This window comes from Monodelphis domestica, chromosome 1 (assembly GCF_027887165.1).
Source record: "Monodelphis domestica isolate mMonDom1 chromosome 1, mMonDom1.pri, whole genome shotgun sequence".
In the NCBI taxonomy this organism is placed as follows: domain Eukaryota; kingdom Metazoa; phylum Chordata; class Mammalia; order Didelphimorphia; family Didelphidae; genus Monodelphis; species Monodelphis domestica.
This window is the reverse complement of record NC_077227.1, coordinates 454,119,072-454,138,569: the sequence shown is the minus strand read 5'-3', so window position 1 is coordinate 454,138,569 and position 19,498 is coordinate 454,119,072. Positions and strand designations below refer to the sequence as shown.

The 19,498-nt window shown below is 39.0% G+C and overlaps 1 protein-coding gene across 2 annotated transcripts in view; it reads right to left on the bottom strand.

Annotated features, from left to right (window-relative positions):
- The window catches only part of GNAO1 (G protein subunit alpha o1), a 269,564-nt gene that overhangs the window by 155,067 nt on the left and 94,999 nt on the right, over window positions 1–19,498 (bottom strand). For both annotated transcript variants that reach the window (XM_007474882.3, XM_001364372.4), the window contains exon 3: window positions 7,296–7,437. In XM_007474882.3, coding sequence (XP_007474944.1) covers window positions 7,296–7,437 — 142 coding nt within the window. The remainder of the gene's footprint in view (window positions 1–7,295; window positions 7,438–19,498) is intronic.

Here is a 19,498-nt window from a genome sequence, read left to right as displayed (position 1 = left end):
ATTATCTCATTTAAACCTCTCAACAACCCAGGGAAGCAGGTGCTATTACTCCCATTTTACATTTGAGGAAACTGAGGCTAACAGGGTTACATAACTAGTAAGTATCTAAATCTAGATTTAAACTCAGATCTTCCTGACTCCAGGTCTAGCATTCTATCCACTGTGTCACTTAACTGCCCTCTTAGAAATAGAGTTCACCCGGAGATAAGATAATCTATATAACAAATATACTATGTTTTGCTAAGGAGACTGGGGCACTAGCTCTTTCTCTATTTATTATTTCCCTGAATAAACCTTCTGTGTTTAAATGCTTATTGGAAATCTTGGGTTGCTTGCAGGAATGGACTCTTAATAGCCCAATGAAAGAATTAAATGAGCCAGATTGTGACTTTCCCAGAAAGAGAGTATGGGTGGGGTCATAAGCCATAGAGAGATCATAGAAAATATTCTTAATTATTGATAAATGTCCAAGATTGATCTGGGTAAGGGAACAAGCCATAGAAAGACCATAGAGTATGTCCTTAATTATTGATTAACATCTAAAATTAAATTTAGGTTTCTATCAGTCCAGTCAGTACCTTCCTTCCTGTCTTCCAAAAACTGATAGTCTCCTCCTTTGGTTTTCAGCCCCAGACTGGGTGTACTCTCATAGCCCAACCTGGCCTGATCTTTGCTCATCCCTAGTGATCACCCAACAGTTGTCTAAAACATGGAGATAGCTCATCTTAGCTACTGTGAGCCTCCTTCCTTTTTTTTTCAGATGAGGATACTAAGGCCTTGAGAAGTGAGGTGACTTGCTGTGGGATTTTTGACAATCCAGGTCTTCTCTCTGAGTCTGCTTCTTCTCCTGTAAAGTGAGGAAGGTTGGACTAAATGATTTCTGGGGTCTCTTCCAGCTTGGACATCTTATGTTCCCTTCCACTTCCAATGATCTGTTGTTCTCTGAACTTCTTGCTTCTATTGATATATGGAGTCTAAAGCTTCTTTAAAGAGTAAAACAAATAACTCCTTATCTCCTTTCTGTCTTAGAATCAATACTGTATTTTTTTTCCAAGGCAGAAGAGTGGTAAGGGCTAGGAGGTTGGGACTAAATGATTTGTCCAGGGTCACCCAGCTACGGAAGTGTCTGAGGCCATATTTGAACCCAGGACCTCCTGTCTCTAGGCCTGGCTCTCTACCTAGCTGTCCCTTCTAAAGCATCTTAATGTCAAGGTAGCAGTGCTGGTTGTTTAAACTGCAAGGACTATTTTAATGATCAGTGTATAGCACTGAGCTCATGAACAGTCAGATCCCAGGGCTTAGTAAACATCTTTAAATAATGATGGTGGCAGTCATCATGGGTCTCTAAATAGTCTGCACATCGATTTATGTTTGCAGACACATACAAATCCAAAACAATTTTCTCAGACTAGACATTTCCACATACTGATGCTCCATAGGCTTCCAATCAGTACCATTAAAGGTAGTTTTATCCTGGAAGACAGGATAAGATGGAACCAGTTTATGTGGAGTAATGTAAAAATTAATGATCACTGAAACTGCATCTATTTTCTCTTCATGGTAATGAAGCTTGACCAGAATCAAACACTTGAATTGATTGTCCTGACTTTGGATTCAAGAGCCTGCCTAGGATGCCCCTGAAGTATATAGGCGCACACTGATGGAAGTTAAAGAGCTCTTGAGTTTTTCCATCTCAATAGAAATTTAATAAAATGTGAGAGGTGAAATGTATAAACCAAAGGCAAATAATAACACAGCAGAGAATTTCTGTCCAAAGCAGATTCTAGAATTTCTGACAAATTGCCCTGTGCTCTGGGGAAATGATGCTGGGTTTGTAAGGAGAGGTAGATCAGAGAAGGGATATACAGTTGGATGAAAGTGCTAATGGAGAAGAGATACAACTGGATGAAAGTGATAATGGGGCTTTGTTATGTGACACTCACTTTTTCCATTTTTCCTCTCCTCAAGAAGGAGAGAGAGGTATTTTCCACTTGTGATGGGTATGAGGTTAGAGTTAAGGTCATGTTTGACATGTTGCTTCTGTTCCAGCGATGCTTACTTCTCTTGCTTAGCTAGCATCCACCACCTAGCCCATTTTCTGGAACCTTCCACATCTAGAATCTTCTGGGCTAAAGATTTCCAGATCTATCTTGAACCCAGCTGAACTTTGCTGCTCAAACCCCGAGGTCTCTCTGCCCAAGACAAGATGATAACCAATTAGATGAATCTAAGCAAGACATCTGAACCATCCTACAAAAACTCCAAAAAACTGTTTCTCATTTATGGTACTGGGCAGCTCTAGGTAGAAAATGGAACTTGGATGTTCTCCTACCAAATAAGGAAAAATGCTGAAAGTATGGTGTACCAAGTTTAGATGGTTTCGATCTCAAAGGATCATAGACTCCTTCCTTCAGCTTGATGATCTTCACCTTGAACTTCCAGAAAACTGTCTCTCTTTCCCTGCCAACTGAGACCTGGTGGTATCTTTGTCCTCTCTGGCAGTATTCTGGTTCCTTCAGGGACTGAGACCTGGATACAGCTTTTGGCCTGAGCCCCTTTTCTCTTGACCCTACTCCCTCATTTGCTGAATGTCTCAGGTAGAGCTCAAGGCTTTTCTTATGTAAGTTAAAATGTTGCCCATAATAAAGGTTGATTGCTTCCCTCACCATTTTAAAAAAATGATCACTGGCTGGTTTGCCTCTTTTATGAGAGTCCTAAAATAACTGTAGTGGACTGGGATACCATACACTAGCCACATGGGAAAACTCCCTTGATGCAGAGCATATTGAGCTTGATAAACAAATAATTGAGGGTTTCTTATAATGAAGTGATTGCCAAAGTTGTTTCTATACCTAGGCAGATTAGGGTAATATCTGATAGTCATGATTTTACAAAAGGCCCCCTGACCATAGATATTTCCTCTAATGCAGCGGTTCTCAAACTCTCAATTTGTAGCAATGAGAATACATAATGCATATTAGGTATTTACATTCCAAATCATAACTGTAGCAAAATTACAGTTTTAAAGTAGCCACCAAAATAATGTTTTGGTTTGGTATCACTGCAACATGAGGAACTGTATTGCAGGGTCACAGCATTAGAAAGGTTGAGAACCACTGCTCTAATGGCTCTGCTTAGATTCCAGAAATTCTCATCTTTTTGGTGTGTATGTTGTATTATATTTGGGCCAAGGCCCAAATGTTCCCTGGACAGTAACATAAGGCATTAGTTTCTCATATATCTAGAGCTTGAAGGGATCTCAGAAGTCATCTTGTCTAATCCTTTCATTTTACAGATGAGGAAACTGAGATCCAGAGTGGGGAAGGGAATTACCTAAAGTCCCAAGGCTAGTAAATGGCAAAGCCAAGATTCAAACCCTGGTCCTCTGACTCAAAATCCAGCATTCTTTGTTACATAAATTATTTGTAAATGCAAATGTATGCTTATAAATTATTTGAGATGCTTTAAAAAGGGGTAGGGGGTTAGGATGGCATAAGGCTCTATTCTTAGCCAACCTTCTCTTGTTCTCTGACCTACTTTCCTTAAGGATCCCACCCACTCTTATGGCTTCAATTATCCACCTCTATACTGATGACTCCTTAATCTACATCTCTAACCACTGAGTTCCAGTTTCATATTTAAAAGATAGAATTTAGAACTGGACGGGCACTTTAGTAATCACCTAGTTTCTCTCCACCTTATTTTGTAGAAAAGGTTATTGAGGTCTAGAAAGATCTTGTCCAAGACCAGAGAGAGCAAGTAGCAGAGTTGGGATTCAAAACAGGTCCTCTGATCACATTCCATCTCCATGAGTGCTAGATACCTCAAAAGCAACATGTTCAAACCCAAGCTCATCTCCATTTCCCCCCAAACCTGCCCCTCCTCTGAATTTCCTATTTCTGTTGATGGTATGACCATCTTTCTCAAGCTTATCATTTGGATCTTTGCCTCTTCCCTCTTTTTGACATCCCATATATATTCCATTGCCAACTCCAACAATTGTTCCATCTGTGGTGTAGTTTCAAGTCTTCTCTCCATTTTAGTCACTACTGCCTGGACCGACTTCAGTTCATTGCTCTCCTACCTAAAAAATGGCATCCAGAAATGAACACAATACTCCAGAATTGGCCTGACTGGCAGAGTAGAGCACTAAGGGCATTCTACTTCTCAATGCAGTTTCAGATAATTTATGGCTTTTCTGGCTGCCATTTCACAATATGTACTAATTAATGTTAAATTTCTAGTTCACGAAAAGTCAGACTTTTTTTACACATATTTTTATTTAGTCACATTTCCTCCATCTGTATTTATCTAGCTGATTTTTTGGAAGTGTAAGACATTAAATTTCACCTTATTAAATTTGGTTCTAGCTTTTCAAAATGTTTTGGTTCTTGATTCTATCATCCAACATATTGTCTATATCCCCTGCCCCCAACAAATTTATGCCACTTGAAAACTTGCTAAGTATGTCATTTATACTTTTAACCAAGTCGGTGACTAAAATGTTGAAAAAGAATTGTGTCAAAGATAGAGTTCTGTGGCACTCCAATACAGACCTTCAAAGTGGATATCACTTTCAAAGATATAAGGAACAAATGGTTAGTAGTACTTAAAAGATATTAGGATAAGACTAAAATAAATAACTTATAGAAGATTTAGAGAAAAATATGGTCAAGAATTGTAGAGGATGAGAAAGTAACTAGCCTTTTAATGTAAGGAGCATGAATACTAGTGAAATCACAGATCTACCAAAGTATCAAAGCATTATCTCTCTTTCTAGATTGTGGTAAGTTCAGGGTTGAGGAGAGAGCCCCAGGACTAAATGCATTTAGAACCCTAAGGACATCTAACCCAATGCCTTGCACAAAGTAGGTACCCAGTAAGTATCTGAAGGAATTTCAGATTTTAAAATGAATAGAATTTCAAGCTTGGGTAATCTCTCTAGAAAATTACATCCTAGCTCTTTGGGCAAGGAAAAGCTTGAATCCCTCTCCTAAGATTCTTTAGTCTCTACTGATTATCCCATTACCATTCATTGACACCAAAGCAGAGGCAGAAAGGCTATGAATGATAGAGGTGCAGGACACAGAAGATAGATCAGAGAGATGAGTTTTACTGTTGGGAGGAAGAAGGAAAAAAAGACCAACAGAAGAGAGTATTGTAACTATGTCTCCCATCGAGTGAGAGCTAAGAGCCAGGCCTTTGCAGTTTATTGAGTCTTCTGGTCTTCAGATTCCTACTCTACTGGCTCCTTCTCAAAGGATTTATTCAGGGGCCAGATATTTGCCCTGTGTGCTCACTTTTGTCATAGAGCAAGCAGTATTCTTCTAGGGAGAAAGGCTTAGAGAGGTGAATCTGGAGGTATTTTTAGAAGGCCATGCCTAACTTCAAAGGGGAATTTGAGGATCATATGAAGGAAAAGGAGACTAAAAAAAGCATTTTGGGAAATAGAATATTGTATAAATGTAATGTAAATGATTATCTTTATGGCACAGAGGAAGTAGCAATATGTTCAATAAATATTTGTTGACTACATAATGATTTGCTTATTTTTGGGTTATGTAGGAAGCCCTGAAGGGAATGAGGAAATTAATTCTGCTTATACTAACCCCACCCACCTCCCACTCCTACCCTCTGCTTTTAACCAAGAATAGAATAAAATTCATGACCATTCAAGTCCAGTGGTGAAGCCGGAATCAGATGGCTTTTCTATGAAGAATCAGTCTCTCACCTCCATCTCTGCCCCTCTCTGTAGAAGTAGGGCCTGGCACACAGGAGATACTTAATAAATGCATGTTGACTAACTGAGGATGCCTCAATCTAATTTTCAGCTGTTAGGTATTACTGAAGGAAACTTTGATGATGCTCTTGAATTCCAATAACTATTAGTCAGTCCTGATTCCAGAGCATCGCCATTAGATGGCAAAGCTGGGGCCTTGGTGTTGCTGGGTGTACTCTGTGGAATCAGGACTTTGTGCATAAAAAATTAAATTTCTACATTTAAAGGCATCTGTCACAGACTATCAGACATGGAAGATGAAGGTTTGCTCCAGTTCCCCTCCTCATCCCGCCCGATGTGCATGGATTTTGGCAATGACAAGATACAGCATAATTCAAACCAAGCCACTGAGAAGTCAGAAGATTATGTGTCCAATTCCAAGCCATTCATACTCAGTCATCATTGTGCTATGAGATACCCATTAGTATACAATCTCAGTACAATAAGTTACACTTGAAAAAAAAAAAGCAACAAAACCCTGAGATTTAGAAACCCTATAAAAGAAGAGGGGAAAAGCTGCTTTGGGATGGAGTTCCCTAGAGTTGCTTTTTTCTGTGCTGACTAGGAAAAATAGACATACTCTGTTCTCCCCCTTTCCCTCCTTCTCTCTCTCCCTTTCCCTCCTTCTCTCTCTCTCTCTCTCTCTCTCTCTCTCTCTCTCTCTGTCTCTCTCTCTCTGCCCCTCCCCTTCCCTCTCCCCCTCCTTCTCTATTTAATGTTTCCAGAGTGGTTGAGTATTCAGTCCTGTGGTTAATTCAAATGTTTGCAAACAAGCTTCTTTTATATACTTTCTTAGTTCACTACTTAACGGGTGCCTAGAAATAGACCTTAAAAACAACCCCTGCTTTATGACACGGCCTTCCTATAGGGGAGGAGAGAACTTAGACATCTGTCAGGAATATCCCACATTCACCCTAGGGTGGGTGAAAATACTTTCTTTTGTGGGGGAGGAGGGAGAGAGTCATTTTAAATACAATTCTTCAACCCCCCCCCCCCATGAAGCAAAAGAGGGAGAGATCTTGCACGAAGCAGACTTTTTTAGGGGGAAAGAATGTGCTTCTTGAAACTAGGGACTCTCTTTTACCCTTCTTTGTACTTCTTTGTGTACTTGGCACATAGTAGATCCTTAATAAATGCATGTTGACTAACGGGAAGATGCCTTAACTTAATTTTCAGCAGTTCAGTATTACTGCAGTGCTGGTATACTCAGCTTTTGAATGGTGTATAGGTCAGCAGACACATTTCTTATCTGCCGAAGAAACCTGGCATTGGGGCTGCCTTGATTAAAAGCTCTTTCTTCAAGTTGTGCCTACCTCTTCACTCTGAGGCCCTTTTTCGATTATATTTACCAAGTCAGTTGGATATATTTGCTTAGGTTGTGTAAATGTGCCTTCTCTTATGCGGCATAATCCACAGCCATTCCTTCCAGGCAGCCTGGTATTTAAAAAAGGAGAAAGCTCGAATAATGGAGAGAGGAGTCATTCAGTCCACTGTCTCAATCAGAATATTGACCTACCCTTCGTTCCTTGTCACCATATTCAATGCCCAAGGTGTCCATGGCACGGACAATAGCTGCCAGGGATTGGATAGTGTTGCTATAGACCACAGGCTTATACTGCTTCACGTCTTCTCCAGAGAAACCATCTTCATGAATAATCCTAAAAAACATCAAACACATCAAATGTCATAAGAATATTCTTCAGCTGAAAAAAGCATCATAGAATACTCGAATCATAAACCTAGAAGATAACAGAGGTGTCATCTGCAAAACTCCCAAGTATGGCCTGAAACAGGTGAAAATATAAGTGGGAAATGTTTAGTAAAATAAATAAAAATACAATACAATATATATAATGCTAATGCCTAGTTTTCTAAGTTAATATGCTGGCTGCAGGGATTCGTTTCTCCTTGAGTTTGATAGTACTGCTTTAGAACATAGAATATAGAATGTTGAATCTAGAAGGAGCATTAATTAGAGTACAAAAGTAACAATGCCAGAACTGGAAGGGATTTTTGAACATGGAACATTATAGCCAGAATCACCTTAGAACAGAAAACAATGAATGTCTGAGCTAGAAGAAGCTTTAGAACACAGAATGGCCAAGATAGAAGAGGCCTTAGAAAATAAAATTTTAAAGCTGGAAGGGGTCTCTAAATCTAACCCCATCATTTTACAGAGAAGGAAAAGAAAACCTAAAGGGAAGAAAGAACTTACTCAAGGCTATATAGCTATTTAGTGGCACATTCAGCATGAGAGCCTCACAAATGGTATCAGGCAAGAGAAAATCCCTTTCAGACTATTAAGTTATTAATATATCCTTTCTAGACAGCTGGCTCAAAGGTAAACTTCCCAATAGCCAGACTGTATCCAAATTAGTACAAATTTTATATTAGTAGACCTAATCTACTAAGGCCCCTATGAGGTTTGGGGGTAGAAGTGGGAAAATGTGTCCCTGGGCCATATTAAGAAGTGGGAGGTGTGACACTCTTTTCCTCAAGACCTTAAAGATCTGTCTCTCCAGTGGAAAATGTCATATGCAAAGGCACCAGGAGGAAGGGAGGCGGGAGGGCTTGGCACTACATTTCAAACACGCTCATTTATTCACCATTGACATCCAAGTATGTTCTAACATCCAAGGAGTTTGCTTAGGAAAATCCACTACCCACCATGCACTTTGATTGTCAGTTTCTTCCTCTCCTAGGTATAAGATCTCCTTGCTTCTGACCACTGCTCCATGGTAGCAGATTCCACAGAAAACTCCTCATGACCACCAAGTACTAGAGACGATAGGCACTAGGATCCATGATTTTATTAGTACAGGAACTCTCAGATGAATAGGCTCCTTACACTGAAGCAAACAGGCACTATTTCAGCAACTTAAAGGTCTTAAACAGTTGTCTAGTAACTCACCTCGCTTAGGATGTGTTAAGAATGGGAGATTGTGAGGGGGAAACCCTAGACTTCCTAGATCCACGGTCAACCTTTCTATCCATTCCATCATGCTGCCTTTCAGAAATTATAAGTTGGCTGAATAAAGGGCCTTTCTTAGGGGCAAAAAATGCTTTGTTTGCTACAGAAATCTCTGCAATGCCCCACTGAAGGTAATCTCTTCTGTAATTAGCAAAAAGGGAGGCTTTTATACACACACACATATATGTATGCATACATATAGTCATGTGTTTATATGTTTATATAATGTGTGTCTATGTAGACATGTGTATAGGTATGTGTATAAAATTAATAATACCCTGGTAGGAGAGAACAATGAGAAAATGCATGAATAAAAGCCATATTTGCAAATTCATTTTGTTAAAAATAAACTAATTATTTGCTAGCTTCAGCAAGGCCTTGTGTCTTAATTACAGGTGTTGACTAGGCCCCTATTCCCTCTGTAATATGTAAGAGCTATAAAAATTCAGAATACTTTCATTGATGTGTTTCCTAAAATATAGCACCTACAATAAAATACAACATTCTTTTTTTTAAGGTGATTCCTTTTTAAAAAAATGATCACACAAAACACACTTCCATATGGGCCATTGTTATAAGAGCACACTCATACAAAACCCAAAATTCCCAAATAAAATTTGAAGTATAACATTCTCCATATAATTTGCCTTGGTTAGTTGTCACCATAGAATTGCCATCTTCCTTGTTTTGATCACTATGCTTCTCTTAATGCAGTTTAGAATATTAATAGTAGTGTTTTATTTGGGGGGGGGTGTTCTTGTGTCACATTATTGACTGATATAGACCTTGGTGAGTCATTTTAGTCATGTCTGACTCTTTGTGACCCCATTCAGGATTTTATTGGCAGAGATACTGCAGTGTCCCATTTTCTTCTTCAGTTCATTTCCCAGATTCAGAAACTGAAGCAAGTTAAGTTGCCCAAGGTCATGCAACTAGTAAGTGTATGAAGCTAGATTTGAACTCCGGAAAAGATGAACCTTTTTGACTCCAGGGGCAGAGCTCTTTGCACTATGGCACCCCCTAAGTTTCCCTAGACCTTATAATCCTCTAAAACCCTCACATCTCTTTTACATGGACTATATAGTCAAGTTTTACCTCCTCTCTTTTATACTTGTATAACTTGTGCTTTGAATTCAAGAGAAGAATATCATATTCCTATAGAATATGAGTTCCTTGAGGGCAAGGGCCATTTTCAACTTTGTCTTTATACTGCCAGCATCTGGCACATAGTAGATCCTTAATCAATGCATGAGTCCAGATGAATGAGCAATTTTAATAAAATCAGGATATCTCATTTGGAACAAAATAGTAATTGATATTCTTGTTAGTAAAAAGATAAACAAGACCATCACTAAATTTGCTAATTGTTATTTCTGGCCTTGGACAATAGTAATTTTTAGTATTTAGCCAGAATATATAGTATTGCTTTTCTTTCAATTAACCTTATGTTAGGAAAGCATTTTAGGGGAGGAGAGGGACCAGATCTGAGACAGAGGGAATTTACTATGAGAAAACTTCTATACCCATGCAAATCTGCAACTTACAGTTTTACAGAACTGCCTGAGAGGTTAAATCATTTACCACGGGTCACACAGACAGTACATATTAGAGGTAGCCCTCAAACCCAGGTCTTCTTGACTCCTAGGCTGGCTTTCTAGCCAATAATCCAAGCTGCTCCTCTAGGGACAATAAACTGAATCCAGTCAATTACTTCTCTCTCTTTAGAGGGAGTTGAAAGGGAGGGAACAAGAGATTGTTTTCCAATCTCTATGACCCTTAGTATCATCTTAGGGGGCTCCCCTGGAGTGATGTGGATATGCTAATTTAAGGGCAAACTGTTGTGCTTTCAGAAACACTGAAGTGGCATTTTTTTTGAGTGCATCTTAGAGCATGATGACCCTCCTTTCCAAGTAGAGGTTCTTAAAACCACCCCCCCCCCCTTGCTGCATAGTATTGTTATAAGGCAGCTAGGTAGCACAGTGGATAGAGTGCTGGGCTGGGAGTCAGGGAGATTCCTCTTCATGGGTTCAAATTCTGCTTCAGACACTTACTAGTTCTGGGCAAGTCAATTAAGCCTGTGAGCCTCAGTTTCCTCATCTGTCAAATGAGTTACAGAAGGAAATGACAAACCACTTCAGTATCTTTGCCAAGAAAACCCCAAAAGGGGTCATAAAGAGCCAGACAGGAATGAAACAACTGAACAAAATATTACTGCATTGTTCTTTGCTATGACTGGGTTTATTGAATATTTAAGTTTGTAATCAGTGACAGTCAGGAGACTGGCTAGATTGGATGAATGACATACAACTGAAAGTGTTAAGTACAATAAGATTCTTGGCATACCCAATGAAACTGAGGTCTACCATTTAGGAACCACTGCCCTGAGGTCTGCTCTTTGAGTCATTTGTTGGCTCCCTTCCCTGCTATGGCCTCCCCTAACTGTAGTAGTTCCTTTTCCACTTAAATAACAACAGCAACAATAATATTAACAGCTAATGCATAGATTGTTTTAAAGTTCGTAGAGCTTCACATATATTGTATTTACTGATTAATAACCTCAATTTCTCACTTATGATATAGTGTCCCAAGTTCAAGAGTTTGGCCCCATTGGAGTTTTCAAAGGGATAAATTTTTGAAAAAAAAATTAGAATCTTTTGAAACCAAATTTCAAAACCCTAACCAGGTTTCAAAAGAATATATTTCTAGACTTGTTCAAACTGCCTTATGTTAATTTAAATATGCTTCCAATCTCAGTGGAGTTTTTATGAAATACATAACTTTAAAAAATGACCATATTCACAATTCCTTTAATATAATTCCCTCAGTTTGTGTCCTCTCATATGAATTTTTAATCCTCTCCTTTGATCAAACCCATAATTTCAGGTATTATATTAGACTGAGGAGGAGGTAAATCAAAGGACTAAAACACAGCAGGACTTTGTACCTGCTCAAACTACTTTTGTTTTTTTAATTTACCTGAGCATGGGTTCCTTGCCTAGAGCTCCTCTCTCCTCACTTAGTACTCAGGTGAGGTACAAATACTTTGAATTGAATTAATTTAATTTAATCCTCAAGAACTGTAGTAGATAGGTTCTATTGAAACCCATTTTTTAACAGATAAGAAAACTGAGGCAGGCAGAGATCACACAGCTAGCAAGTATCCAAGGCCATCTTTAAACTCTGGTTTCTCTGACTGTCCAGGGTGCTACCTGCCCAACCATTTAGCTGTTTCTTGATGTTTTGGGCCAATGAGCCTGTGTGAATAAGGATGTTGGAATTGTTAACTGTCTGGCCTCCCTAGTACTATCTAGCAAGACTCTCCAGTTCCTCCCACCCCTCACCCTCCCTTTTACCTCACTTTTCCACACCCATCTGTCTTCCGTGAGGCAAATTAGGTTGGTGATTACACAGATTTGGATACACTTAGGAATGCACATTTTTAGTTTAAATGATACCAGAGAGCCTGGAGTGTGAAGAAATAGACTCCAGGCAGACATTATCAGTGGTGTTTGATGTAATACCGTTATGTACCCTACAATGATTGAAGGTATTCAAGTAAAAGACGATTACATGTAGAAGGTCCCTGAAACATAACAATTGAACAACTGCATGTCAGAAAACCATCTGGGGTTTCCTTCCTTTCTTATTCACAGCCTTACTTGAATGTCATTGGCTGGTACCCCTGAGCCACTACATTCATTGCTCTTTTCTGGATATCTCTTCTGTTGTCTCCAGGCTTCACCCAGAATCCAAAGACTTCCAGGTCTTTTAGATTCTCTTGGTCTACATGTGAACTTCCAGCCTCCCATTCCTTTAAAGCCACTGAAGAAAGAAGTTGAGTTTTTTTTTTTAATCCTTACCTTCCACTTAGAATCAATACTAAGTATTGGTTCCAAGGCAGAAGAGAGGTAAGGGCTAGGCAATGGGGGTTATGTGACTTGCCCAGGGTCACACAGGTAGGAAGTTTCTGAGGCCAGATTTGAGCCCAAGACCTCTGGTCTCCAGGACTGGCTCTCCATCCACTGAGCTATGCAGCTTCCCCCAGGTTTTTTTTTTTTTTTTAAGAGATAATAAGGTGGGTACCTAGGTTCCTCAGTAGATAGAGAACCAGGCCTAGAGACATTCTAGCTGTGTGACCCTGGCCAAACTCCCATTGCCTAGCCCTTACCACTCTTCTGCCTTAGTAATAAAATGACAGATCCAGAACTTGAATCTAGATGATCTGATTGAAGTTCAACATTGTCTCTGCTCCATCATTCTACTCCAGTGTATCTGGGTTTGGGGGAAGGGAAGGTAACACCTAGAAGGTAAGGGTCTTTTAATTTTTTAAAAGAGATCATCAGTGACCAAGATAAATAAGATAAAATAAAACAAACTTAACTCATTACCGAATCACAAGATTACAAGGCATGGGAATTTTTTCCTAAGACGTGGCCTTAGATAATTATTTTTATTTTATTTTAAACCCTTACCTTCCATCTTAGAATCAATACTGTATATTGGTTCCAAGGCAGAAGAGTGGTGAGGACTAGGCAATGGGGTGACCTGCCCAGGGTCACACAGGTAGGAAGAGTCTAAAGCCAGATTTGAACCTAGAACCTCTCTAGGCCTGGCTCTCAATCCACTGAACCACCCAGCTGCCCCTGCCTTAGATAATTATTGAATAAATGAAATCTAGTGTCTAATCACAACCAGCCAGCACAACTGCTTGGACTAACCAGCCTCACTGTTGTCTACCTGAAATCTGTCCTAAGGGCCCACCACATGGTCAAGAACAATCAAGTCGATACTAATCTTCTTGGAAAGAATCTTTGACCTGGGATCTCCATGGCCATTTTTTAATGTATCTGAGTCTCTGAGAAATGATGTGACTTAAATCTATGTCTCTGGACTTCAAGTTTATACACAGTAAGTCTGTTAGCCTATAAATTAATCATCAGTCCTGTCTCCCTGGCATCAGTACTGAAAAGACCTACTAATCTTTTAGGTAATCTTTCTTCTTGATTCAGAACCATGATCAGAAGGTCTCAGGAAGAATAGGATCATGGCTCTAGAGTTGGAAGGGACTTTAGAGGCCACCTACTTAAGCCTCCTTACTTTACATTTTAGGAAACTAAGGCCCAAGGACTTGCTCTCAAGACCACATAAGTAGATTGACCATGTACTAGGGCATAAAAACATGGCAAACAAATGCAAAAGAGCAGAAATAATAAATGCAACCTTTTCAGATCATAATGCAATAAAAAGAATAATTAGTAAGGGTACATGGAGAGACAAAGCAAAAATTAATTGGAAATTAAATAAAATGATTCTCCAAAATTGGTTAGTTAGACAATAAATCATAGAAACAATAATTTCATTGAAGAAAATGACAATGATAAAACATCCTTTCAAAATCTATGGGATACAGCCAAAGCAGTACTCAGGGTGAAATTTATATCCTTGAGTGCATATGTTAACAAATTAGGGAGGGCAGAGGTCAATGAATTGGGCATGCAAATTACAAATCAAGACCACACAAGTAGGACACATCTGAGATGGGATTTGATCTCAGGGCATCCCATGCCAGAGCCAACAATATTCCCCTTGTACCATTCTTCCTCCTGGAGAAAGTCACCATAGCATGGCCCCTGGGAAGATCAATCATGATATCACTAGATCCTAGATTTAGAGTTAGAAGGGGTCCTAGAAGTTATGTAGCCCAATTCTCTCATTTTATCAATGAGAAAACCAAGACCCAGAGGGCTGAAGAGATTTGCCCAAGATCTCATAAGTAAAAAATGAGAGACCCAGCATTGGAATCTAAATGCTCTGACTTGAAGTTCAGCATCCTGTGTACTACACCATACCCCAGGTTCCCCAGGACTCTATTCTACTGTGTTTGGCACTGGGGGAAGAGAAATTAATACCTGTAACTTTAGCCCTGGAAATCCTGGCTCTCTCCAAGCTCCCAATTCCTTTGTCTGTCAAATTGGGATACCAATATTTATACTATCTACATCACAGAGTTGTCAGGAGAAAATTGCTCTGCAAACTTTAAAGAACTATAGGAATATAAGCATTTTCATAATCATTCAAAGTGTAGTGAGAGAACTGGTGTCAAAGCTAAGACTAGTTGGTTTCAAATCCTGTCTGACACTTATTGGCTCTATGACTCTGGACAAGTCACTTCATGTCTGAGTGTCTCTGATAATCTCCAAGACTATGAACTGCTGAGAAGGTGGTAATCTGCATTAATATAAAGTAGGAAGCTTAATACTAAGAACTCCCTACATTAATGAAATCACAAGTCTGATCTCTATACTATCCCATTATCATTTTCAGCATCATTCTCCATATCAATGAGGCCTGCTTTATGATTTTTCATATGGCTCCCTGGGAGGAAAAGGATTTTCCCTCATAAATAATCCCAAATTTGAGTCATAGCAATCACCAAATCCAGCCCCTCAAAACAGGGGATAAAGGTTTCTCATTGATCTCTCTACAACAGTCTCACAGAACACTATAGGAATCCAAAGTGCCATATTCTCTGTCAGTTTTCCTAGGTCTAAGTAGGTCTCCCGTATTTTAAAAGGGATACAAAAATGTGGATGCCCAAGGCCTTGGGGAGGGGGTGGGGAGCCATTGGAGTCACAGTAAAAATAACTTGACGGAATTTTGGTATGCTTAAAATACTTAATTTTTAGACACCTTAAAATATGGAAAGATTAGTCAAGTAAGAAATTTGGGCTCCAAGGCTCAAATCCTGCTAGAGAGAGCTGAAATGTAGTCCTAGTCAGACAGCTTGCATATTTGGATGATTCTGTGATATATTAGTCATTGCTACCACCTCCCCCTCCCCCAAGTCACATTTGTTTTCTGCACCCTAGATATGGAATCCTAGGCTCATATAACTTTAGCATTGGAAGGGAATTTAAAGGTCACTCAAATTATACTTGCCTATTTATGGTCGAAGGAACTCACCATGTTCTCACTGAGCTACACAGTCAATGAAGTACCAGCTCAATTCCACATATCTGGGGGGAAAAATCAAAAGGCCACCCACAAACTAAGTTTCACTAAAAAGTATCCCTGGTAACAGTGTCAGAAGGTCAAAAGAACAGCAAGCTCAGCTGGAAGCAAGCTTGGGTTGAGTTTATAGGCCTAAATGTTTGACTTTGGACATGGAACTGGAAGCTAAAACATGGAAGTCATTAGGTAGAAAATAATTGAAGCAGATAGTGGAAGGCCAGAAGCCAGACAAAATATAATGAGTATACCCAGATTTTTAGAGACCATTCCTATGGGGAAAATGTCAAGCAAGTTCTTATCTTCTGGTCCCTCATGACATTCTCTTCTGATATCTAATCAAATTCATATGAAGGTTCCTTACACTACTGGCTACCTTTGGCTTGGATTTCTTTGGCTACTTTTTATCTTCTACCAAGAATTCTGTCTTAGGTTTGTACCCTCTGATGAGTCAGATTTTCTATGGAAAAGCATGTTTTCAAAGTCATTGGACCTATAAGTATTTTCTACTATCTTTTGGTCTGCTCTACCTGCTGGTATGTTGTGTTTTGTTAATAAATCCATGGTATTGTAGAAAGATCACTGGATTTGAAATCAGAAGATCTAGATTCAAATCCTGATTCTTTCACTTATCTATGTGGACTTGAGGAAATCATTCATTCTCTCTGAACCTCACTTTCCTTATCTGTAAAATAAGGAATTTCTAAGTTGTCTTTATGACCTTGTAATCCAAATGATGCACAACTTTTTGAGCTTGGTGTGTCAAAATTCACCAAAAAGCCGAGCATAATGCAGGTGGTGTGTGAGAAAAAACCCACAATTTTGCAATATTTATAGTTTAAATAACAAAAATGTATAATTGTAACCTATAACTGCATTTAATAAACCCAAAACTAATTATTTAACTTATCTACTTAGTGACTTCTTTGTTCATCTGTCAGTCAGTTTCTTTTGTTGGTCTTGATATTATTTAACTTGTGTGGGGTGCCATGAACGAAGATAAGTGAGGGGGAGGGGGAATTCTTTAACTAACCTGCCTATTAGTGACTTTTTTGTTCTTGAATTTCATTGGCTAAATCTTCAATTGAAGGTTGGTATTTTGTATACTTCAAGCCCAAGCAAGCGCTACTAACTTCATTCCTCAATCTGTTTCTTTTGTTGGTTTTGATATTATTTAACTGCCTGCCTGTGCTCTTCCTCCCCACCCCCACAGGAGCCCCAACCACCCCAGCCGCCTGGTGCACACTGTTTACTGCTTGATCCCTGTGGAGCAGCCATGGCCGTGGGTGTGGAGACTCCCAGGCCCCAAGGTGCACTGAGCCCACATGAGGCCATGTGTCACTGAAAATGGCTATGCGTGTCAGTGCTGACACGTGTGTCATAGGTTCACCATCATGGTTGTAATCCCACATTCCTTAAAGAAGCACAGGATTTAATTTTGGAAGTGGTTTTCAAAATCACTTTGCCCAACCTCCTCATTTTACAGATGAAGAAACAAATATATTTCAATTCCACAAACCAATATTGCATGCTATCTGAAAGACCCTTTGTTAGGCCTGGGGACACAAAAGAAAAATAAGTGGACCACTTCCTTCTGTCAAAAAGCTGCCATCACATTGTTGGGTTACAAAGTATAAGATTATTTGAGAAAGGAGTAAATGACAATTGAAGAGATCAAGAAAGTTCCATTGAAGTTGAGTCTTGAAGGATGCTAAGGATTGAAGAGAGACAGTAATGAGATGGTATTACATTCTGGGCATGAAGAACAGCCAGTGCAAAAGTAAAGAGATTGGAAATGGAAGGTCAGTTTTGTCAAGAACAGCTAGAAGATAGTTGGGCCAGAATGTAGACTGCATGGAGGAAAATGCAAAGTCAGTCTGGAGGGGGAGGTAGGAGTCACCTACTTTGTAAATGGTCTTAAATGTCAAGTTGAAGAGTTTGTGGTTTATTCTCTAGGCAATAGGGAGACAAGAAAGACTTGGCTCCATCTTTTTTTTCCTTTTCTCTCTCCTTTCTTCACTTGCCCAGTTGTCTCCCTCTCCTATGTATCATTCTTACTTACTCTTAGCTGACTGTTTAGTAATCCCTGCTAAACCAGTAATTTAACTATAATAAAGAACTTTAAAATCACAGAATCTTAGGTTTAGAAGGAACTTCAGAAGCTAATACAACCACTTCTTAGAAGCAATGATGCTTCCCCCCCTAATATTTTATTTCTATTGTCATGCAAAACACATTTCCATATGGGTCATTGTTTTACTAGCACACTCATACATAACTAGAACTCCAAAATAAAACCATAAATACATTGATATGAAAAATTATCCCAACAGTTCTTTCTCTGGAGGTGGATAGTGATCACCATCATAAGTCTTTCAGGATTGTTCCAGGTCAAGCAAAGAGGCTTTTCAAAGAAGCCTAAGATCACTTCTCTGGCTACCACTCCACAGTGTTGATTCACATTGACCTTGGTGTCCACTAAAAACCATAAATCTTTTTCAAACAAATCATTGTCTGAATGTGCCACTTCCATTTTGGCCTGGTAAAGCGTTTTGAACAAAGATAAGACCTTGCATTTATTCCTATTGGATTTCATCATATTAGATTCAGCTTGCCAAGGACTTTTTGGATCCTCACATTATTCTTTGGGATACTAACTATCCTCAGCTTTTTGTCATCTATAAATCTGATAAGCATATGATATATTCGAATAATTTATAAGAATGGTAATCAGCAGAGGGACAAGCACAGATTCCCATGGCACTCCTCTGAAGACTTCCTACTAAGTGTATAGCCTGCCACTCTTTTCCAAACATATCTATTATTATGACCTAACTCCCATCTTTCTATATTAGATACAAGACAGAAGAGAATAAAACACTTTATAAAACCCTTTGATAAAATTTAGGTAAATGCTATCTTGAGTAGTGCCCTGATCTATGAGATTAGTGAGCCTGTCAAAGAAAAGAAGTAAGTTTAGTCTAGCATGACTTATTCTTGAGGAAGCCATATTGACTTTTTGTAAGAACTGCATCATTTTTGGGATGTTCATTAACTGTCTCTATAACGATTCATCCTAGATTTACCCCTACCCAGGAATTAAAATAAAGTCTGGTGGCCTGTGGTTAGAGACTAATCTCCTCTCCTTTGAAATCTCAACATTTGCCATTCTCTAAACTGTGTTACCTCTCCCACAATTCCCTGACTTTTAAATATCACTGACTTTGGCTCAGAAGTCACATTTGCCAAGTCTTTCAGTACCTGAGGATGCAGTTTACCTGGGACAAGTGATTTGAATTAATCAGGGACAAAGAAGTGTGTTCTTATTATTTTCTTACTTATCTTGGAAGTCAAGCTCTTGTTAACCATTTTTGTTCTTTTCTTTCCAGTTCAAAGATAATTTTTGGTAGGAAAAAAATGAGAATAAGAATTAGAGCAGTTTTTCCTACTTTCTATTGTCAGTTATCCATATACCCCACAAAGGTGTTCTAACTCTTTTTTGATCTTTATTCTACCAATATAGCTTTAACCACACCCCAACTCTATTTTTTATCCTTGTTTTCTTTACTAGCCTTGTTCATCCTGAGTTGTACCACTGCTGATGACTCTGTCATGCAATTAATTGATGGCAGAAGGACATTCACCTTTAGTTACCTGCCATGGCTTCCATCTTCTAAACATGTCTTAAAAACCCAAGTTGATGGATGAGTATTCTGTCTTCCCACATCAGTATTTTCAGA